Genomic DNA, 21,337 nt, shown 5'->3' on the forward strand with positions numbered 1-21,337 from the left:
TGACTGCAGCTGGGGGCTGTGTGCTACGCCCGTCCCACTCGCTGTGGCCGCCGGCAGGGATCGGGCTGGAGAGAGCTTCCTCTGTTTCTGCACCGAGGGGGTGAGGGATGCCGCCTTCCTTTTATGGAGCCCTGTAGGTCCCTCTAATTGAGGCCTTTCTGGCACGTCTGGCTGGAGGGCCTTATCAAACAGCAGCATTTTCAGCCGCATTTCTCTATCCTTTCTGGCTCTAGCTGTGAGCTTTGCACAAAAGGAGCATTTCTGGGTAACGTGTGATTCCCCCAGGCACCTAATGCATTGACTATGCCCATCAGAGGCCGGCATAGCTTCGCGGCACGACTCACACTTTTTGAATCCTGAAGAGGACATCGCGGTGAGTCTTTGAGGTGTTAATAGGGTACTTAGCACCTTCTCTGTGCCTGTTCCCCTCCCATGGACCACAGCCTGCCGCGGCAGGAGGCCTACTGGCCTTCACGTCCCCGTGTTGCCTCCGCTCCTCCTTCTCTCTGACTAAGAACTTTCTACATATATCTTTATTTATTTATTTTTTTTTGCAATAAAGAATCAAACAATCTAACTAAGACCTCTGAAACTCTAACAACTCTAAAAACTCTAAATACGCTGACTCTGGCCGCAGCCTGAGCGGATTCCATCTGCAGCCGATGGCGGTTAAGAAGGAACTGGCGGGGACTGGATCGCACACGTGGCTGGGAGCGTGCAAGGGAGCGGTGTGCGCCGGCGCATGCGCGGTCCGGCAGAAACTGCTGGAAAGATCCGATCTGCGGTGCTGGGGCAAGCCCGACACCTATCGTGGAGCACCTATGGGGGCACTCGAGGAAGAATTGGATCTTACCCACGAAAGCTCATAACCTAATCAATTTGTCAGTCTTTAAGGTGCTACAGGACTGCTTGTTGTTTGTGAAGCTACAGACTAATGTGGCTATCCCTCTGCAACTTTGCAGAAGTTAATTTCGTCATGAATTCCAAATTCTTCTGCTGCCTACAGCTGTGTAGCCCTCGACTCAAGAGAGAAAAGGAAATGCCCTTTATGAGATAAGTTTAGGTTCCCAGACCACTTTCTTGTTGGTGACCTGGAATTTCTGGGCTATCTCAGCAGCTTGTTTATAGATCAGAGGAGACTGTACTAAATCACCTCTAGAGGTTCCCGCCTCATTGGAATTAAGACTGTGTTATATTTTGCAGCTTTATGAAACGTCATTGTCAGAGCTGGGCAGATATCTAGGTTTGTTGCAATTCAGAATGAAATGCAAAAATATTAAAATCTGCTGCGAAAAGGAATGAAGCCCTAATTTACAGACAACCACAGACTCCATAAGCCCTGAGGTCCCTAATTCTGGTGGTGGTAGTCTGCTGATGATCCAGATGGGTGGAAACCAGGTAGGATTCCACCAGACATTGTAAAAATCACCATGAAATGATTTAATTTCAACAAATTGGCGGTGTCCAATGAAAAAATGCTTTGCCAGAATTGTTTTCAGCATGCTCTAGTCATTGTGGGTTCAAAGACCCAAGGCAGATGAGCATGGCTTGCTGAGAGCAACAAAGAGAGTGTTTCTTAGCATATATCATTTCTACAGAAATTAAGCAATTTAACAAGAAAATGTGTTTAAAAGGAAGGAAAAAAATGACACATTCTTTCACCTTCCAGTTTGTTTTGTAAAGAAAATGCCGAGAACAAGTCTAATCAGAGGCAATTAACATACTTAGTGAGACCTTTGGTCAAAGGTACAGTCTGGGAAGGGGAGGAGGACAGTGAGAGGCAGAACTCAGTCAATTGCAAAGAATTACTAGGCCGACATTTTTGTTTCTCAACAGGAGAATTAAACTATTTAAAGCCTCTTTCTTTTTAGTCAAGGCAGAGGGAAGCTTTGCTTTTGACTAAAAATCAGCCTTTCTTGTCATCGCTGTTTCTTACAGCTGATTAATGTAGCAACATCCTTTTATTTTTGTCCTTTGGCTGGCTGCAAAGAAAATTATGGCCCCTGAAGCTGATGATCAAACAGTGTTGCTGCTGAATGGCCATCTCTCAAGAAATTTTTCCCTAACTAGCATCACCTTGGTGTCCTTTTTAACATGGAATGAAAATAAGCTCTAGGCCAGTAGTTTTTGACTTTTTTCAATTATAGATCCCTAAAAATTTCAAATAGGAGATGTAGACCTCTTTGGAAATCTTAGATATATTATGTGGACCAAAGGTTGATAACCTTTGTACTCTGGTAATGAGAACCTATTGTGGTCCTCTCGTATATAATCAGCAGACCACCAGGGGCCCAAAGACCATAGGTTGAAAACTACTGCTCTAGGCAGTTGGCCTTGGGACCACCATCTCAAAGTGTAAAGACAAGGCATAAGATACCAGACAAAAGCTATGTTAAGGTGGAGTATATATATCAATAATTTAGAGTAAAATACATTATAGGATGTTGTAAAGTATCTCTAAACAGGGCATTATAAACCCAAGAAATCCACAGTTCAGGTTAAATTTTAAAATAAATTCAGATGTGTTACAGTATGGGAATGTACAGCAAAGGCTCCAAATAACCTAACTGTGCCCAACAGTGGTACCATGCGGGAAAAATAAAATTGAAAAATCTGTGTCTTAAAAATTAGTTTATCTAATTAGCATATCTAGTGACCACGAACTCCAAAGTGCTCTACTTACCATATGATTATAAATCCATTAGTCTGTAAGGTGCCACGGGACTTCTTGTTGTTGTTGCAGACAGACTAACACAGCTACCCCTCTGATACTTATATGGTTTTTGTATGATGTCAGTACAGGGCACAGCTACAGGAGGTTGAAGGCTGGTGTATAAGTAAACACCTCAGATGGGCCAAAACTTAGTGCTTTTTTGAACTTGGGATAAATCCATTCCTACTGCTTGCATAAAAAGCTGACTTGCAGGAAGACTTCCTATGTTCTTTCCTCTCAGCCCTACAGCCTTGTGCATGAGCCCATAGAGGAAAGATTTAGGTCTGTGTTTTTCTCTCTCCTACTGAATTAAAAATAAAATATTAATTTGTTAAAAATTAATGTAGTAGAATCTGAATTATGTTTGACCCTTGATGACTACAAGCTGTTCAAACTTTCAGATCAGCATATTCACAAAACCCCACTGATATTTCATAGTGGGATTGTTTGTTTAACTTCCCAAAACTTTGACTAGATATTCAAAGAAGACTGTCATTATTGCTATTCTTTTATTTTTCTGATTCTAGAAATTTCTTTCTCCAAATTTGCTTTCTTCCAAGAATTTGGCTTTGGTACTCAAAACAAACAAACAAAAAACTCGTGCAAAACAAGTTCCATTGCATCTGTTTATATTCTGAATTTTTACACTTTCTTTCCAACATGTAAGAAGCTATTATTGCACCAAAAATATCAGTTAATGGTAGGGATTGATACACGGTATCATTTTTCCTTGTCCTTTTTCAGTTCCTCTTTCAACATGTAATTCTTTTCATCCACTGTGCTATTACAATAAATAATTGCCAGGCAATGGCAAAACATAAATATTGACCCCTTCTGTGTATATCCTCATTCTGTTTTGGTTCAGGTTTTATTGATTTCATTGTGGAGCCCACTTTTACTGTGCTGACAGACATGACAGAGAAGATTGTAACACCGCTCATTGATGAAGCCTCCCGCTCTGGCATGACTGGATTTAGACGTTCCAGGTGAGTACCTATGTTTGCTTTGGTACACGAGCACTGCCTGTGCTCTTAGGACTGGTTGGGTATAAGTGCAGACCTCCCATTTGTTCTGTATTGATTTCTACCAGAAGCAAAATAGGGTTAGGGAGTGCAGTAGAAATGGAGAGACCATGAAGGATAATCGGAAATGGTTGATTATTGCTTAATTTATACATCTATCCAAGATCAGAAGTCATTGGAATTGAATGTAGAGTCTCATTTTAATTTAATCTGATCGTCTGTCATAAGTGCTATGATGTTACCATCTTGAAGTATAGGGTTTCTCCTGTGCTGGCCCACCATTACAGGGTGAGTATTCAAAAGCCTTGAATGGGAGACTAATGTGATAATTCATATGCTATTCACCTTTATCTGATTAGTCAGAATACAGCTTCTCTCTTCTGGCACCCTCAGGACCTCCCTGGTGCTGAATGAGAGAATTTGCTGGACCCTGGGAGGTCAATATTGTCTAGCAGCAATACCAACACTTCCACTGCTTACTGACTGTTAGAAGACATTTAAGGGTAAATTACAGCTAAACAATAGCAGAGGACACTGAAAGCTAGGACTGGTGGCTGTAAACAAACTTTATGGGACCACGTGAAACTCGTTCAGACTTATGATGAGTAGTCATCTGGCTAACTAAAATCATGCCAGATTACGGATGTTGCTGGATGAGAGAGTGACGTATTAGATAGTTTCAATCTGAAGTAGAAATTTGAGAGAGAAAAAAGAATTATTTGGTCATTTAGCCAGTCCCTTTGCCAGTGTTCCAGACACTGTATATTCTCCATTGACTTGTACATGTCTTCTCCAATGGAGCTTAAATCTCTTCCCTTAAGGAATGATTCAGAAGTCTACTAGTCTCACTGCAAAGGAGTATTTCCTAGTTATCAAACTGAATTTTCATTATCTTCCTTTCCTTCTATTTGTCACCCTTTATAGCACACTAAATAGTTTGTTTCCACCTTTGATGCTTATACTCAGCAGATATTTAGAGACAGACATTGGTTGTAACCAAAATTCAATATCCGTCTGTCTCTGACACCTGGGGCAGTTCAGAATCTGAAACTGGATCCCATGATGCTCTGTTTCCATAACCTAAACCATCAGACCCTGAGTCCTAAAAGCCCTTGAACTTCAAGGAAGAGGGTTGGAATTGAAACTTAAATTTTGCAGCAGACAAGCTAAAAACGCCTTGTACCAGTCAGTCATCTTTCTTCTACCCTCAGCCCTTAGTCACTGTTGTCAACAATTGTATAGGCACTTGAGTTTTCTACATCATTAGATCTTCTAGATTGGTTATTATTTTGTTGCTTTTTGGATTCCTTTCAAATTTGTCTGCATCTGAACTTGATTTTAAGCACATGTAAAATTCACTGAAGCTGCTGGTAGTGCTAAAATCTAAATGAGGTTGTAGTTCAGTGCCATAGAACTAAGAGCTAGTAGAGATCGATGTCCAGAGATCATGATGTGGACAATCCATTAGCCCATTTCTGAGTCAGGAACCTATAGAAACGTGAGATAGGGCATGAATAGTGCCTGATGCACTTCAGGGAAGTTTCAGGAGACATTTAGTAATTTTTCAGGTGTTGACACAAAAAAGTTATAAAGTACTGTCTTGAATAGTGTTTGCATCTATTTCGAAAGGAAAAAGAGTTGCAGGACACTATTTCCTATTTATGCAAAGGCAAAATGTGTTTGAGTTACATTTTTAGTGACTGGAATTTAATTATGCAAGAAAGTTTTGGTGTGCAGTTTCACACACATTTTAATAATGAAAAATCTGCAAAGTGAGAATGGAAACTTTCACACAACTTTACTAGCGTTATGCAACATAGATGTGCATTAAAAGTGCTGACCTCCTTGAAGTTCACACTATAAGAGGGTTAAGATATCTAAGGAATTACAGCAAACTTTCCATCTCACGCTGGTGTGAATTGGGAACAAGATCACTGTGTGTTGACACAATTGCACTAGCGGAAATTATATTGGAATTAGACTCACTGCTCCTTATAATGGTCCAGATTGTGTCATGAATTCTAAATTAGATCCTGAATGAGCTCATGAAATAGTTCTTCCAACACATGCTTGGGAACAGAGAGAGGAAATTTAAGTTTTGGATAGTAACTTTTGTTGGCTGACTGTATGGTATTTTAAGGCTGTGGTCTGTTTCACCCTTAGCTGTATATAAGTGTATGGAGTGCTAATTCCTTTTACACTGTTTGACCTTCTGTCTCCTAGTTTGAATAGCATTAGCCCCTCAGAAGTTAAAAGATCAAGTGTCAAAAGCACTGGGTCAGAAGGAAGTGCCTCACTCAACTGTTCCATACTCACTGTGGACTTCAAGTGTTTTAAAGCCACCTGGATGGAGGTGGTGCAGCAGAACCGGGAGAAGTGGAAAGCAAAAGCAACCAAAGGTAACAGACAAGCTTCACAATGAAAGGCTGAAAGCTCTTTTTTCCTCCTTCCCTTCAGTCTTTTTCCCCACCCGCTTAGCTCTGAAGTAAGCTGTGACTTTTGAAACCATCTGCTCCAGTGACCAGCAGTACTCACCACAGTTTAAGTCAGGAGTGCCATGTAACTCAGCTGAAAGCCTTATACTTTTTATATACTGTGTGCATGAGGGTTGGGATGAGTATTTCAGTTGAGGGTGGTGAAGACAGAAGTAGAAAAGGTGATAGAAAGAAAATGTAAAGGGAAGTCAGTGGGCTTTGGAGTATACCCACATGAAAAGCTGGAGCTGTCTTTATGACTGCTTGTGAAATCTCCTCAGAGTGGGATTCCTGTTGCTCAGATCTTCGATTAACTGAGTCAATATATTTAAATAGTTTGACTTGGACAGTTTGATTTTAATACTGTTTTTATTGTATGGTGGTAACATTGTACAGTTCTACCTATGGGCCTTATCCTACAAATAATTGATAGCCATGGGACTTAATACTATAAACACTCCCATTCAGACCTATTCATACACCCAGTAACCAACATAAACCCATTCAGTAAATATTTGCAGGATCAAACTCTACCTTGCTATAGGGTGAGATACTTTTCTCTGTGGCAGGGACGATTTCTTCTGTATGTCTGAATAGTGCCCAGCAAAATGAAGCCTGAATCCTGATTGTGACCTGTAGGAGCTACATTGATGTTCATTATTAGTAATTGTGCAGATTGAACTTCTCTAGTCCAGCTCTTGCAGGACCTGACAGGTGTCAAATGAGAGAATTTGCCAGCCCACGGAAGGTCAATATTGTCTAGCAGTATGGCCAATACTTCTACTGCTTACTGGACTCTTGGAAGACATGTAGGGGTAAATTACAGCTAAATAACAGCACAGACCATTGAGAGCCAGGACTGGTGGCTGTAAACAAACTTTATGGAGCCATAAGAAACTTGGTCACAGCTATGATAAGTGGTTTTCTGGCTAACTAAAATCATGCTGGATTACACATGTTGATGGAGGAGAGAGTGTTGGACTAGAGAATTTCAACCTGTAATACTTTTGTGGAAACGAGAAAGGAAGGTGAAAGGCAAAGGTGAAAGTTTTTTAACCAAACTGATCTGGACTTGGCTTAAGGCATAGTGGAAGACTTGGTTCCATTTTTGTATTAACTGAAGCAGATTGCTCATTCTCAATTATAAAACCTCTTTGGATGACAAAGGGGGAAAAGTTTATTAACCAAATAAAATTTTCCTTGAGGTTAAAACACACCTTACGAAGTAACAACCCTTTTTATGCTTCTTCTCCTGACAAAAAATAGAAGTCAGTTAATTAGCCAATTGATTTCAGCTTGCTCTTACTTTTTAAAATTGTATTTATTCGTTTCATCTGTTCTTTTTGGATCAAAAAGATCTGATGAAAACAAATTAAAGTTTACCAAATGACTATAGTCATCAACATGGCCAGATGGTTTTTAGTATATAACAGTTGAATGTATGTGGCCAATCTATTGTACTTTAACATATCATTGCTATTCATAAGGTTTTCATGACAGCGAATACTGTTTATTTGTCTAAAGTGCACACCTGCACTATCTAAATCCTGTATGCAGAAGAGGCCATCAGGGAACTGAATACATACTTTACTGATTGCCTACAGACAAATGCCTAAGTCAGATGTTAATGGGGCCTGTGTATTTAAATTTGTCTTCTACCCATCTGCAGTGAGTGCTCTGAATAAGGATTTTTGTTAAAATAGGCATCAGAAGTCACATGATTGAAATGGACATGTATAACATTTGTTAGATTCTGGTTTGCCTCTACTTGTCAGTTTTTAAATCTTTGTACGTTTCTGGGTGTGTTCATTAATAGACATGTTTATACAAAACTTTTCATTCTAAAGATCTTTATAAATTCAGGACTTGTTGCTGGATTGGCTGAGCAATGGAGTCTAGAATTTAGGAGATCTGGGTTCTATTCCTAGTTCTGCCATTGGCCTGTTTTGAGACCTTGGACACATCATTTCACCTCTAAGTGCCTGTTTCCTGCCACTTTATCTGCTTTACCTGTTTGTCTTACAAGCTCTTTGGATGGAGACCATTGCTCAGTGTGTTTGCAGAGGGCCTAGCACAATGGAACTATAATCTCCGTTATACAGGCACAAGTACACTCCAAATACATCATCATCATTAATAGGAGAGTGTGCAGCTATTTATTAGTGCATAGCTGTATAGCCCAACAATTTAGGACCAGAAGCAATGACTTATACTATTTCCATAGAATACAGTAGTATCTTTAGTGAGGATATTAGGAATAAAAATTTGTTTTTATATTGAGTATGCTATTCTTGGAAAATGTCTTGGACTATACAGGCAAAATAAGTGGGCTTGCTGCTCATCTTCTACTGCTTAAAAGATCATTACTAAATATTTATAAATTAAGAACTAGAATAAACATCTGCCCCAAGGTATAAAAGCACTGTACAGAGTAACCATGTTGTGACACTAATTTTAATAACAGGCAACTTTCTATCTAAATCTCTGTGTAGATTAATGTTTCCTGCAGTTTTTTCATGAGATTCAGCTATTTCTCGTGATTAGGGTTGCAAAATGTTAGCAAATTTTTTCAAAGAGTTCAAAATGAAGGGAGGGCTCTGGAAAGCTTTCACTGCATCATTGCTGGTAAGGATAAGATCTATGTGCATACTGAGCCATCTATGGAAACAGATTATTTCAGAAATGATTAATAAAGTGTGGGAGGCTCATATCTAATTTAATTATATTTTCATGTGATCCATAATTTATTAATTTAAAAATTAATTAACTTTTGTCAGCTGCTGGCAAGGAAATACAGATTGATGCTTCTTATACAACGACATTTCCCTTCCCCCTTCTGTTTTCTTCCATTTTTTGGTCAATTTTCTGAAGAAAATTGCTCTGATTCAGTTATCAAAAATTTTTGGCTGCATGTGAGGAGATGTTTAGTAAACACTTCTTACTCCCTTGCGTGGGGGCCTGATCCTGCAAGATATAGAGTACTGTTATCAGAGATGTAGAAAATTGTCAACTTCCTTTGACTCCATTTGGATTTAAATTGAGGGTGCTCAGCACTTGGTAGATGTTGTTCAGCAGTCCAAATGATTGGGCCCTCAGGAGCCAAAAAACTGTATTTTAGTGGTACAAGTCACAGTTAAGTTGAGAAAGTCCTAAGAGACAGGAAGAATTAAATCATTGGTTCTAAGTGTCTGCTGTCTCAGCAGAACCCATGTTCAGATTGCTGGACATGCAAATAGATTACTTTTAAAGAGGGAAGTTACTGTTCTTTATTAATTTTCTTGTATGAAATTTGAAATGTTCTTATTTCTAAGGGCTGATTGTTTCCATGCTTAGCTGCCCTTCTTGTGCTTCCATTGATTTACAACTCATAGACAGGTGGCCCAATGATAGGGGTACTCAGTTCTGCTGACAGGCCTCCTGTCCCTGGGAAATAAAATACCACTAGTGACTTGGTGCGAAGAGTCCAGCCATGTTTCTGATGTGACACTCCCCAAAAGACAGATTGAGAGAAGAGGCATAAAGGGGTTGAATTTACCTGCCTTTCACTTCCAGTTGCATCAGCTGTTCTCTTTCTGACTGACCTATGGTGTTCCGACACAAATTCCACCCCACAAGCAGCTGCAAGACTGTGGTACTTGTGTAGACTGTGTGTCATTGCACTTTTGTGAAGCTCTTTTGGATCATTTGTGATAGAAGGTCACTGCATACTTCTAAACATCCATAGCCAAAGCATGAGACCAGAAGGAAGGAAAGAAAATTTAGGGAAGAGTGAGAGGAAAGAAAGGGAGTAGGAAGCCAGCAGAGACAGACTGAAATTGAGGAAGAATGCTGAACTGTTCCAAGGGCCACACTTTTCCAGATGGGGCTGGGTTTGGATATAATGTGAAACGAATTGAATTTGATTGATTTTTCACATGCATATGCCAGGGGTGAAATGAGGCCCTCCCCTTCAATTTTACACAGATGTTGAACTGTTCTCCCCTTAATTTGCTTTTTAAAACACGTTAGTATAAAATGTTTGGGCTCCATATTTGCAATTATGTTAGTGGGGGATTTTCAAAAATGACCACAAATAATTGACTTTAACGCGAATACAGCCAGGCCAGTGCTGAGCACTTTGAAGATCTCACCCTAAATGCTTTATTGCTTTTGGTATCTTTTTCTTGTCATGTTAATTTCCCACATTTATCTAAGGCTATGTCTAGACTACAGGGCTTTGTTAACAGAACAGCTGTTTTGTTGACAAAACCCACAGAGCATCCAGAATGGAAAGTGCGTTCTGTCAACAAGAAGTGGACAGAATGCAGCACTTTTGTCGACATCTGTGCTGCACTGGCCATGAGGAAGAACACTGCTGTTGACAGAGATCTGTCAATGAAATTCAGGTCTGATGTTCCAGGCGGCATTCAGACAACAGAGGAGGCCTCCAGGATGCTGTGCAACCCTGTCTGCTGTGATTCCGGTTGGCCGTTTTGCAGTCTGGTCGCTCTCTGTCGACAGAGCGGATTGCTCTCTCTACCTGCCTTACCATCTGGATGTGATCTGTTGACAGAAGTTTTGTCGCAAGATATCTACTGGCACAAACGTCTGCCGACAAATCCCTGTAGTCTAGAGATAGCCTAAGTTAGTATCATTTGAGAGGACATGGCTGAAATTGGATTTAAAGTGTGTGTATGGTATTGCTCTGGCAAATCTGCTGATGGTGTTGATTTCCTTCCCCCCGACCCTGCCTTCATTTTGTTTTCCCCTTTCCTGAGGATGCAGAAGAAAAAGCTAAGAGAGAAGCAGAGGAAAATGCTCATCAGGGAACAGATGAAAAGAGAACAGAAGAAAAAGAAGAGAAAAAGCCAGCTGAGGATATCACAACAGCCAAGTCAGAAAACAGCAAAGAACCAAATCCCGGGGAAAATAAGAGCACAGAACCTAGGAAGAGCCGTGTACATGGGACTCGGAAAAGTGGTGTGAACAAACTGGAAACCTCTCAAGGGAAAAACCAGTCTAGAGCAGACAAGGGCACTGAGTCTCACCAAGCGACAGGAGAGGAGAAGCAGCAAAATGGTAAGTCCTTTCATTGGTTCATTTCAGGGTTAAATCAAGTCCCAAATCCAGAGATCTCAGTTAGGTATTTGGGAGACCTGTGAAGGATGGAAAAGGGTTCTGGAGCGTTTCCAAGCAGACTACTCCAGTTTAGCAGTTGAAGTAGCCTCTGCCGGCCTACATAATGTCCCACTTGTGAAGCATTCTTGGAACTCTGTGGAGCTGGATTCTGTAAGGTCCTGCATCAAAGATTATCCAGTCCCATGTATGCTCTAACTCAGTGGTTCTCAACCAGTGGTCCAGGGCCATTAGTTTCCTGGGGGTCTCATTGGCATGGGGCCACAGGCAAGTGCCCTGCTTGCTACCCCCTCATGCAAGCCATGGCTTTTATATTGAGTGTGGCACAGGTGGGCCAGGGACTTTTTATATAGCATGTTAAGAGGCCTCAGAAATAAAAGGTTGAGAGCCTCTACTCTACCTTCACTTCCTGGCACCTGTGGATAAAAAGGTGAGTTTGCCTCCACATCAAAATGTAACTATTAGGTACACTGTGCACACTGGAAGCTGAAATAGTTGGCCTGGACGGAACCCTCAGCTTCACGGAGTACATGTTTATTGCACCAAGGAAGAGGGGAAGAAAGAGAGCTCATGAGCTGCTTTAGAGCGGGCTTAAAATCCTTTTCCACTGCTTCGGTGATTCAGACAGATTTCAAAAGAACCAGAGGATCTTTATGAGTTTTTAATTTATACATGCCTCTTTTGTCCCTTTTTATGCTGCTTCTTATGACATATAAGCTGTGTCTACACGTGCACGCTACTTCGAAGTAGCGGCACTAACATCGAAATAGCGCCCGTTGCGGCTACACGCGTCGGGCGCTATTTCGAAGTTAACTTCGATGTCAGGCGGCGAGACGTCGAAGTCGCTAACCTCATGAGGGGATCGGAATAGCGCCCTACTTCGACATTCAACGTCGAAGTAGGGACCGTGTAGACGATCCGCGTCCCGCAACGTTGAAATTGTGGGGTCCTCCATGGCAGCCATCAGCTGGGGGGTTGAGAGACGCTGTCTCTCCAGCCCGTGCGGGGCTCTATGGTCACCGTGTGCAGCAGCCCTTAGCCCAGGGTTTCTGGCTGCTGCTGCTGCAGCGGGGGATTCATGCTGCATGCACAGGGTCTGCAACTCGTTGTCGGCTCTGTGTATCTTGTGCTGTTTAGTGCAAGTGTGTCTGGGAGGGGCCCTTTAAGGGAGCGGCTGGCTGTTGAGTCCGCCCTGTGACCCTGTCTGCAGCTGTGCCTGGCACCCTTATTTCGATGTGTGCTACTGTGGCGTGTAGACGTTCCCTCGCTGCGCCTATTTCGATGTGGTGCTGCGCAACGTCGATGTTCAACATCGACGTTGCCAGCCCTAGAGCACGTGTAGACGTTATTCATCGAAATAGCCTATTTCAATGTCGCCACATTGAAATAGGCTACTTCGATGTAGGCTTCACGTGTAGACGTAGCCATACAGGCCTTGTTTCCTTTATCATAAAGACCTCAGAAGGTCATCAAATCCATCCCCCTGCCCAAAGCAGGACTAACCCTAACTAAATCATCCCAGCCAGAACTTTGTCAAGCCAGAACGTAAAAGTCTCTAGGGATTTAAATTCTACCACCTTCCTAGGTAACACATTCCAGTGCTTCACCACGCTCCTAGTGAAATAGTTTTTCCTAACATCCAGCCTAGCCCTCCCCCACTGCAACCTGAGACCTTTGCTTCTTGTTCTGTCATCTGCCAACACTGGGCATAGCTTAGCTCCATCCTCTTTGAACCCTTCTTCAGGTAACTGAAGACTGCTATGAAATCCCCCCTCATCTTCTCCTCTGCAGACTACATATGTCCAGTTTGCTCAGCCCCTCCTCGTAAGTCATGTGCCCCAATCCCCTATCATTTTTGTTGTCCTCCGCTGGACTCTCTCCAACACATCCACACCCTTTTTGCAGTGGGATGGCCCAGAACTGGATGCAGTGCTCCGGATGTGGCTTCATCAGTGCCAAATAAATGGGAATAATCATTTCTCTAGATCCGCTGCATCTCCTGATGCACCCTGACATACCAGTAATTTTCTTGTCTACAAGGGCGCATTGTTGACTCATCCTCTATAATCCCTAGGTCCTTTTCTGCTGAGCTGCTGCTTAGCCTGTTGGTCCACAGTCTGTAACAGTGCTTGGGTTTCTTCTGTCCCAAAAACAGGACTCTGCACTTCTCCTTGTTGAACCTCATCAAATTTCTTTTGGCCCAGTCCTCCAATTTGTCTGGGACTCTCTGGACCCTATCCCTACCTTCCAACATGTCTATCTCTCTTCCCAGCTTACTGTCATACACAGACTTGCTGAGGGTGCAGTCCATCCCCTCATCCAGGTCATTAAAAAAGATGTTGAACAAAACTGGCCTTAGAACCAATCCTTGGAGCACTCTGCTTGTAAAGAACCACCAAACAGACTTTGAACTGTTTATCACTACCCTTTGAGCCTGACCATGTGGCCATCTGTCTGTCCACCTGACAGTCCATTTATCCAAACCACACTTCCTTAACTTGCTGACAAGAATTATGTGGGAGACTATATCAAAAACTTTGCTAAAGTCAAGTTATATCACATCCACTGATTTCCCTATGACCACAGAGCCATTTACCTTGTTATAGAAGGCAATCAGGTTGGTCAGGCATGACTTGCCTTTGGTGAATCCATGTTGACTTTTCCCGATCACTTTCCTTTCTCCCAAGTGGTTCAAAATGAATTCCGTGAGGATCCTGTCCATGATTTTTCTGGGGACCTGAGGTAAGGCTGATTGGTCTGTCATTCCCTGGATTGTCCTCCTTCCCTTTAAAAAAATGGGCACTATATTTGCCTTTCTCCAATCACCAACAACTTCCCCTAATGCCCACAAGTTTTCAGAGATAACGGCCAAAGGTTTTGCAATGCCATCTGCCAATTCCCTCAGTACCCTTCGATGCACTACATTTGGTCCCATGGATTTGTGTATGTCCAGCTTTTTTAAATAGATCTTAACTTGTTCATTCTCCACAGAGGGCTGCCCACCTCCTTACCGTACTGCATTGCCTAGTGCAGTAGTCTGGGAGCTGACCTTGTCCATGAAGACAGAGGGGAAAAAAGCTTTGAGTTTTTCAGCTTTTCCCATATCATCCGTCACTAGGTTACCTTCCTCCAGTGCCTTTTTTGTAAAAAAAATAGAGGATCTGGTACTCAGCTGGCTCCCTGCTCCACCCCCACTCCCCCCACCCCCCCGCCCTGTGCCAATCCCATGGCAGGAGATTGCTGAGGTGTTGGTAATCAGAACTGGCACAAAAAAAGCACTGTGTCCCTCATCCAGTAAGGGGCCCACACCCTTCCTGATCACCCTTTTATTTCCAACATGCCTGTAGAAGCCTTTCTTGTTACCCTTCACATTCCTTGCTAGCTGCAATTCCAGTTGTGCTTTGGCCTTCCTGATTGCAACCCTGCATTCTCAGGTAATATATTTATATTCCTCCTTAGTCATGTGTCCAAGTTTCCATTTCACGTACGCTTCCCTCTTGTGTTTAAGCTCACCAAGGTCCTCACTGCCTCAAGTCAGTCTCCCACCATATTTGCTTTTCTTACTGCTCATTGGGATGCTTTGTTCCTGCGCCTTCAATAGTTTCGTTAAAAGACAGCCAGCTCTCCTGGACTCCTTTCCCCATCATGTTAGCATCCCAGGGGATGCTTCCTGTCAGTTCTATGAGGGAGTCAAAGTCTGCTTTTCTGAAGTCCAGGGTATTTTTTGTATTTCCTGAAGTCTAGGGTGCGTATCCTATCATTGGTTCAGTCCTAGGCCCTGTACAAACAGAAAGGAAGGCATGGTCCCTGCTCCAGAACTTACAACCTAGGAAGACAAGTATAGAAAGAACAGGGAAAAGAAAAGGAGCATAACATCATAATAACAGCTAGAGCTAGTCAAAATTCTCTGAAATTCAATCTTTTGGCAGCATTTTTTGGAAGAAAACTTCAATTGCGTTTTTAAAAATATTACTTTTTGTGGCTGTGTTCCATAACATTTTTGTAAACCAGCTACACACCTGGTAAAAAAAATACAATTTTGAAACCTTCCTTTCCCCACTTCCCACTAAGAACATAAGAACATAAGAACATAAGAATGGCCATACTGGGTCAGACCAAAGGTCCATCCAGCCCAGTATCCCGTCTGCCAACAGTGGCCAATGCCAGGTGCCCCAGAAAAGGAGAACAGAAGACAATGATCAAGTGATTTATCTCCTGCCATCCATCTCCTGCCCTTGTACTTAAGGCTAGGGCACCATACTTTACCCCTGGCTAATAGCCATTTATGGACCTAACCTGCAAAAATTTATCGAGCTCTTTTTTAAACCCTAATAGAGTCCTGGCCTTCACAGCCTCCTCCGGCAAGGAGTTCCACAGGTTGACTGTGCGCTGTGTGAAGAAAAATTTCCTTTTATTAGTTTTGAACCTACTACCCATCAATTTCATTTGGTGTCCCCTAGTTCTTGTATTATGGGAAAAGGTAAAAAATTTATCTATGTTCACTTTCTCCACACCATTCATGATTTTATATGCCTCTATCATATCACCCCTCAATCGCCTCTTTTCCAGACTGAAAAGTCCCAGTCTCACTAGCCTCTCCCCATATGGGACCCGTTCCAAACCCCTAATCATCTTAGTCGCCCTTTTCTGTACCTTTTCTAATGCCAATATATCTTTTTTGAGGTGAAGAGACCACATCTGCACACAGTACTCAAGATGTGGGCGTACCATAGTTTTATATAGGGGAAGTATGATATCTTTTGTCTTATTATCTATCCCTTTTTTAATAATTCCTAACATCCTATTTGCTTTACTAACTGCCGCTGCACACTGCATGGATGTCTTCAGAGAACTATCCACTATAACTCCAAGATCCCTTTCCTGATCTGTTGTAGCTAAATTTGACCCCATCATGTTGTACGTGTAATTTGGGTTATTTTTTCCAATGTGCATTACCTTACACTTACCCACATTAAATTTCATTTGCCATTTTGCTGCCCAATCACTCAGTTTGCTGAGATCTTTTTGTAGTTCTTCACAACCCTTTTGGTTTTGACTGTCCTGAACAACTTGGTGTCATCTGCAAACTTTGCCACCTCACTGCTTACCTCATTTTCTAGATCATTGATGAACAATAAGATAAGAAAGATAAGATAAGAAAGCTTTTGTGAAAATTACATCCCATTGCTTTGTGCATTTTTGAAATTATTATCTACATATAGCCACATATTACCTACATAAAGCTATTTTCAATTGCCATTTCTCTTAAAGGACCAGCGTGAGAATTTCAGATGGGACCAAGGCTTTAGCATGGACATGAGAAGACATATTCAGCAAGTTAGTTTGAAGTAAGGGGCAAACAAATCCCTGAATTGCTGTAACCCAAAATGTAGTTTGTGAAATGGGAGGAGATCTTAAAAGTGTTCTAAGCATATTACTTTTTCATTTTATATACAGAAATAACAAAAAAGACAATAAAGCTGCATCCCACCAGTGTCAGATATCTAGGGACTCACAAATCATGCTCAACAACCCTCTCAAGAAAAGCCCCAGGGTACATTCACATTTCAGCTGGGAGCAAGCCTGCATCTGAACGCAGGTGGCTAGCCCACATTGTTGGCACTGCACACGGCTATTTTTAGCACACTTGCTCAGGCAAAGCTAGTGTGTATCTGTGTGCCTAAGCCGAGATGCATATTTGCAGATGCAGTGTCAACATGCCCTGTGTGAATAGATAGGCTTGCAGTGTGCCATGGAATCAAAACTCAGGGCAGGGTAAGCAAACAAATTCTAGCTAAGGGCTTTCCATTGAGAAAGCCCAGCATAAGGCGTACAAACCTAGGGACTGCCAGCTCAGGTAACCCAGCAGATCTCAATTTGCCAGGACAGAATGCAAATAGGACTTCAGGGGATAACTAGTGATGTTTTCCTCCTTCTCCCACCTCTGTTACCATTCCTGATTCATACATACAAAAGCCTGTAGAACACTTCAGTCTCCGTGGACATTCAGTAGCAGATTTAAAAGTAGCCATCCTGCAACAAAAATTTTTTAAAGACAAACTCCAAAGAGAAGCTGCAGAGCTGCAATTCATTTGCAAATTTGACACCATCAACCAAGGATTGGACAGAGACAGGGAGTGGCTGGTCAATTACAAAAGCAGTTCTTTCGTTCTTGATGTTCATGCCTCCACATTAGCTACTGATAATGGGCCACATCCTCCCTGACTCAATTGACCTGATTTCTCTTCTCTTAATGTTTACAACTCCATATTAACCACTGATAATGGGCCACATCCTCTGTGACTGAACAGACCTCCTCAACTCTGGCCATCCCCTTGACTGGGACTCACTCCTTCTCATAAGCCCATGTATTTAAACCCTCCTCTGGAACCATTCACTCATGTATCTGATGAAGCAGGTCTTTGCCCACAAATACTTATGCTTCAAAACATCTGTTAATCTATAAAGTGCCACAGGACTTCTTCTTGTTTTCAGACTCAGGAAACAAACATTCACCTCTTTGCGTTCAATATTGCTTCCTTTATGCTATGTCTATAAGGTAATACCTTATTGTAAAATATTCTCCTGATTCTCAGTTGTTTTGTAATGTCCTTGAAGATGATCATTATCCTTACCATTCTTCCCGAGTCTGGTAGACCAGCTAATATAATATTCATAACTTCTCCTTGTCGTAATAAATTATATTCAGCAAAAGTTCAAAAATTGTCTCCTCACATTAGTTTGAAATCTGTCTCCGTCAGATCCTTGGTGGCTTCTCAGAGGGAGCACTAAGTGCATTATGAAAGAATATTAATGTGTGCATTCATCATCCTTGTGTACGCACAGCTGGGGCAAGTCATTTTTAGTTTTCAGTGGGCAAGTAAAGTATCATTAGTTTCTCATTATTAACCACCATGATTAAAGGCAAGTGAACAGACATTTGTGTTTTGGCCAGTAAATTTTCACGCCATTTTTGTGAGGGAGGGGCGCATATACATTGAACCTGGGAGTTCTTTGACGACAGGTTCTAGTCTTGCACTGAGAAGATCCCAGCCCTTCACTGAGCTTCACATAGGCAGACCCTTATGCCCATGTGGCGCTTGCTGTAAAGACTATAAATTGTATCATGCTTAACATAGCTGAGCCGGTGTTTGACTTCCACATTCCAAACCCAATTCCCACATTCTAGTCTCTCTCCTCATCGCCACCCTGCTTCACCCCTATGGGTAATGTTTGTAAAAGTTGTAAAGTTTCATCTCTGGGGTGTCAGTTCAGCAGTCCAACCCTCTTAATGAAAACATTCAACTTTAGGGATGAGCTTAGGTCCATTCATTTTAAAGAAGCAAGCATGTGTTCCCGTGCTTTGCTGAATAGGGATGGACTTGAGCACTTGCTTAAATGCTTTGTTGAACCGAGGTCCTAAAGATGTGAAGAGATAAAGATTAAAGGGTTGTTGGTTAAAAGGATCATGTTCAAGAATGCTATGAACTAAGAAATCAAATTTGATACTTTTTTTGGGGGGCAGCGATAACCTGAAATAAAGAATTATGGTCCTGAGCCTTCAGTCATTGGGATCTTGTAAGGATGGTTAACATCTTTCAGGAATTGGCCTCATATTATTGGGAGTTTCTGAGCTGAGAAGCATGATTTTCAGAAGTATTGGAGAATTTTTTTCCACTTTCCACTTCTACATTGCCCAAAGCAGTAATGCCTTCCTATTCATTAGTACAGTGTACAGTAGATACTGTCAATATCCTCTTCATGTATACATAGTAGTTAATTGTGTCATCATGTAGAAGGCTGGCCTCACACCTCCCTATATCCTGGTGTCATAGCAACTGTATTCCCATCTGGCATCCCCTTCCAAAGGCTGTTTTGGTCCTCCAGTGGTCCACTTCTTTCTGTAAATTGACCACCTGATCATATCACCATTTAAGTCACTTTTGACATGCTGGGTGGCCACCATTATGCAAGTGAGGAGCTGAATATCCATATCAGTGCCTCTTTAGCATTTTTGACCCACTTCATTTACATGCCCCTTCCAAAAGGGAGGGTCACATGTAGACGTAGCCAAATTGGAGAGCGTGGCAGAACTACCCAGACTAAATTCCTCCTCCTTCTGTCCAAACTAGACTATGTTCGTTGTTGAACTCTGCAGAAAATCAATATTTAAAAAGAGTCAGACTTTACCAGGGCTTGTTCAGCTCCAATGTCAAAACAGCAATGAACAGAAATCTATCTGCCTAGTTGCCCAGTGAGGCAGTACGTTCATAGACAAAATGGGGGGAAATCACACCTTACTTCCCCCAACACAAAGGGGCATAGTGCATCAGCTTCCCAGTAACTACAAGCCACTCAAACAGGTCCAAAAGGCGTAACCTTAGTCAGGCAAATGTGGAGTGGCAAAACTTTGTTTCCACTCTCCAACCTGAGTAGCAGCCAGATTTAGAGCCCAGGGGATGCTCTAGCTGGGAGTATACATTGGCGATAGTCAGGTATTTCTTTGATGCAGTTTTATTTATTTAGAAAAATATACAAAGTTCTGTCTCTGAATGCAGACAGAATCAAATAGCACGAAACAACTTCTTTTTTAACTGCACTAGGAACATACTTTTTTAGCCTGCTTCCTGACCCAAAAATGTCTTCCTCCCAGGCTTGTCTGGGCTCAGCCACAGTGCTTTCAGCTGCCAGAAGTTGGAATCTCTGTTTTTTTAGGGTACTCATATTTGAAATTTCAAAAAAGAGGACACCCCTGAGAGGGAGTGTATCTATATCAGTATGTACCAACTCTTGTTATGTTAATGTACTATAGGCTTGCAGAGTTCAACTTAGTCTTATTGGAGCGAGTATAGAGAAGCCAATATGAATGTAGACGGGCTTCCTTCGAAAGGAAACTCTGATTTTGAAAGTGCCAAAAAAAATTAGGAAGAAGAGTGCTTTGAAAACTGGGATTTGAAATAACCCCATCTATACAGCTAGTTTCCAATCTGAAAGCAGCACTTTTGATGCTCTGTGTGGCTGCCATTGTGCAAATGAGGTGCTTACTAGTCATATTAGTGCTTATGAAAGGGAGGGGCATGTGTAGACATAACCTTTGTAATTAAAGTAACTGATAATTGGCAGTGAAGACTGAGGATGGTCCCAGTGTACATTCCTAGGCTTCATAGAGTAGGAGTGCACTTCTGAGGACCAAATGCTATTTTTATTCTATATCATCTAAGCCCTTGCTTTCTTGGGTTGTTTGAGAGAGTCCAGGAATGGAGCTATTTCAGGGACCCAGCCACTCACTGCCGTGCATCATCCAGAGGAGAAAAAATGGTGAAGATGACATGGCTAGCAACTAAAAGTCAAATAAAATTGTATTGGATACTTCGGTATATTTTAAGGTGGTGCCGTTAGACAGGGTTTTGCCTGTGGGAGATTGTCATGTATAAACCATGTCCTGTGACCATTCTCAAACTACTGCCCTTTTGAAAGTGAAAATATCAAAGGTCTTGAGTTTGGAACAAGGACAATGCTACATTTTATGGTGAGACACAGCTGTTATTGCCAGAAGGAGTTATGCATATAGATTCGCATTTGTACTTCCTTTCTGTACATAAACAGACACCATCAATTAGTTAAAATAGGCAGGCTATTTGTAAGGTTTGCATTTTCTCTGAGGCTATGTCTAGATTAGAGGGATTTGTTGACAGAAGTTTTTGTTGGAAGATAATTTGTGATCACGTCGAGAGAGCAAAGCGGATCGAAAGAGCAATCCACTTTGTTGACAGACAGTGGCCAAACTTCCTGGCAGCTCTATCAGCAAAACAGCCAACCAGAAGCACAGCAGACATGGTTGCCCAGTGTCCCAGAAGCCCTTTTTGTCAACAGAAGGGCCCCTGGAATATCCAGACCAGCTTTTTGTCAACAGAGGCGATCTTCTTCCTGGCGAGCAGGGTGCAGCTGTCGACAAAAGAGTTGCACTCAGTCAATTTACTGTTGACAGAACACCCCTGGGAATCTGGATGCTC

General features: G+C 42.0%; 1 protein-coding gene across 6 annotated transcripts in view; it reads left to right on the forward strand.

The window, feature by feature from the left end:
* PDE1C (phosphodiesterase 1C) overlaps positions 1 to 21,337 on the forward strand; it is a 329,257-nt gene that overhangs the window by 260,203 nt on the left and 47,717 nt on the right. For all 6 annotated transcript variants that reach the window (XR_012644546.1, XM_074988155.1, XM_074988154.1 and 3 more), the window contains 3 exons: positions 3,579 to 3,699; positions 5,959 to 6,134; positions 10,974 to 11,267. Coding sequence is in view for 5 of the 6 variants with exons in the window: in XM_074988155.1 (XP_074844256.1) it covers positions 3,579 to 3,699; positions 5,959 to 6,134; positions 10,974 to 11,267 (591 nt within the window). In the remaining variant the exon portion in view is untranslated. The remainder of the gene's footprint in view (positions 1 to 3,578; positions 3,700 to 5,958; positions 6,135 to 10,973; positions 11,268 to 21,337) is intronic.

This window comes from Carettochelys insculpta, chromosome 2 (assembly GCF_033958435.1).
Source record: "Carettochelys insculpta isolate YL-2023 chromosome 2, ASM3395843v1, whole genome shotgun sequence".
Classification (NCBI taxonomy): domain Eukaryota; kingdom Metazoa; phylum Chordata; order Testudines; family Carettochelyidae; genus Carettochelys; species Carettochelys insculpta.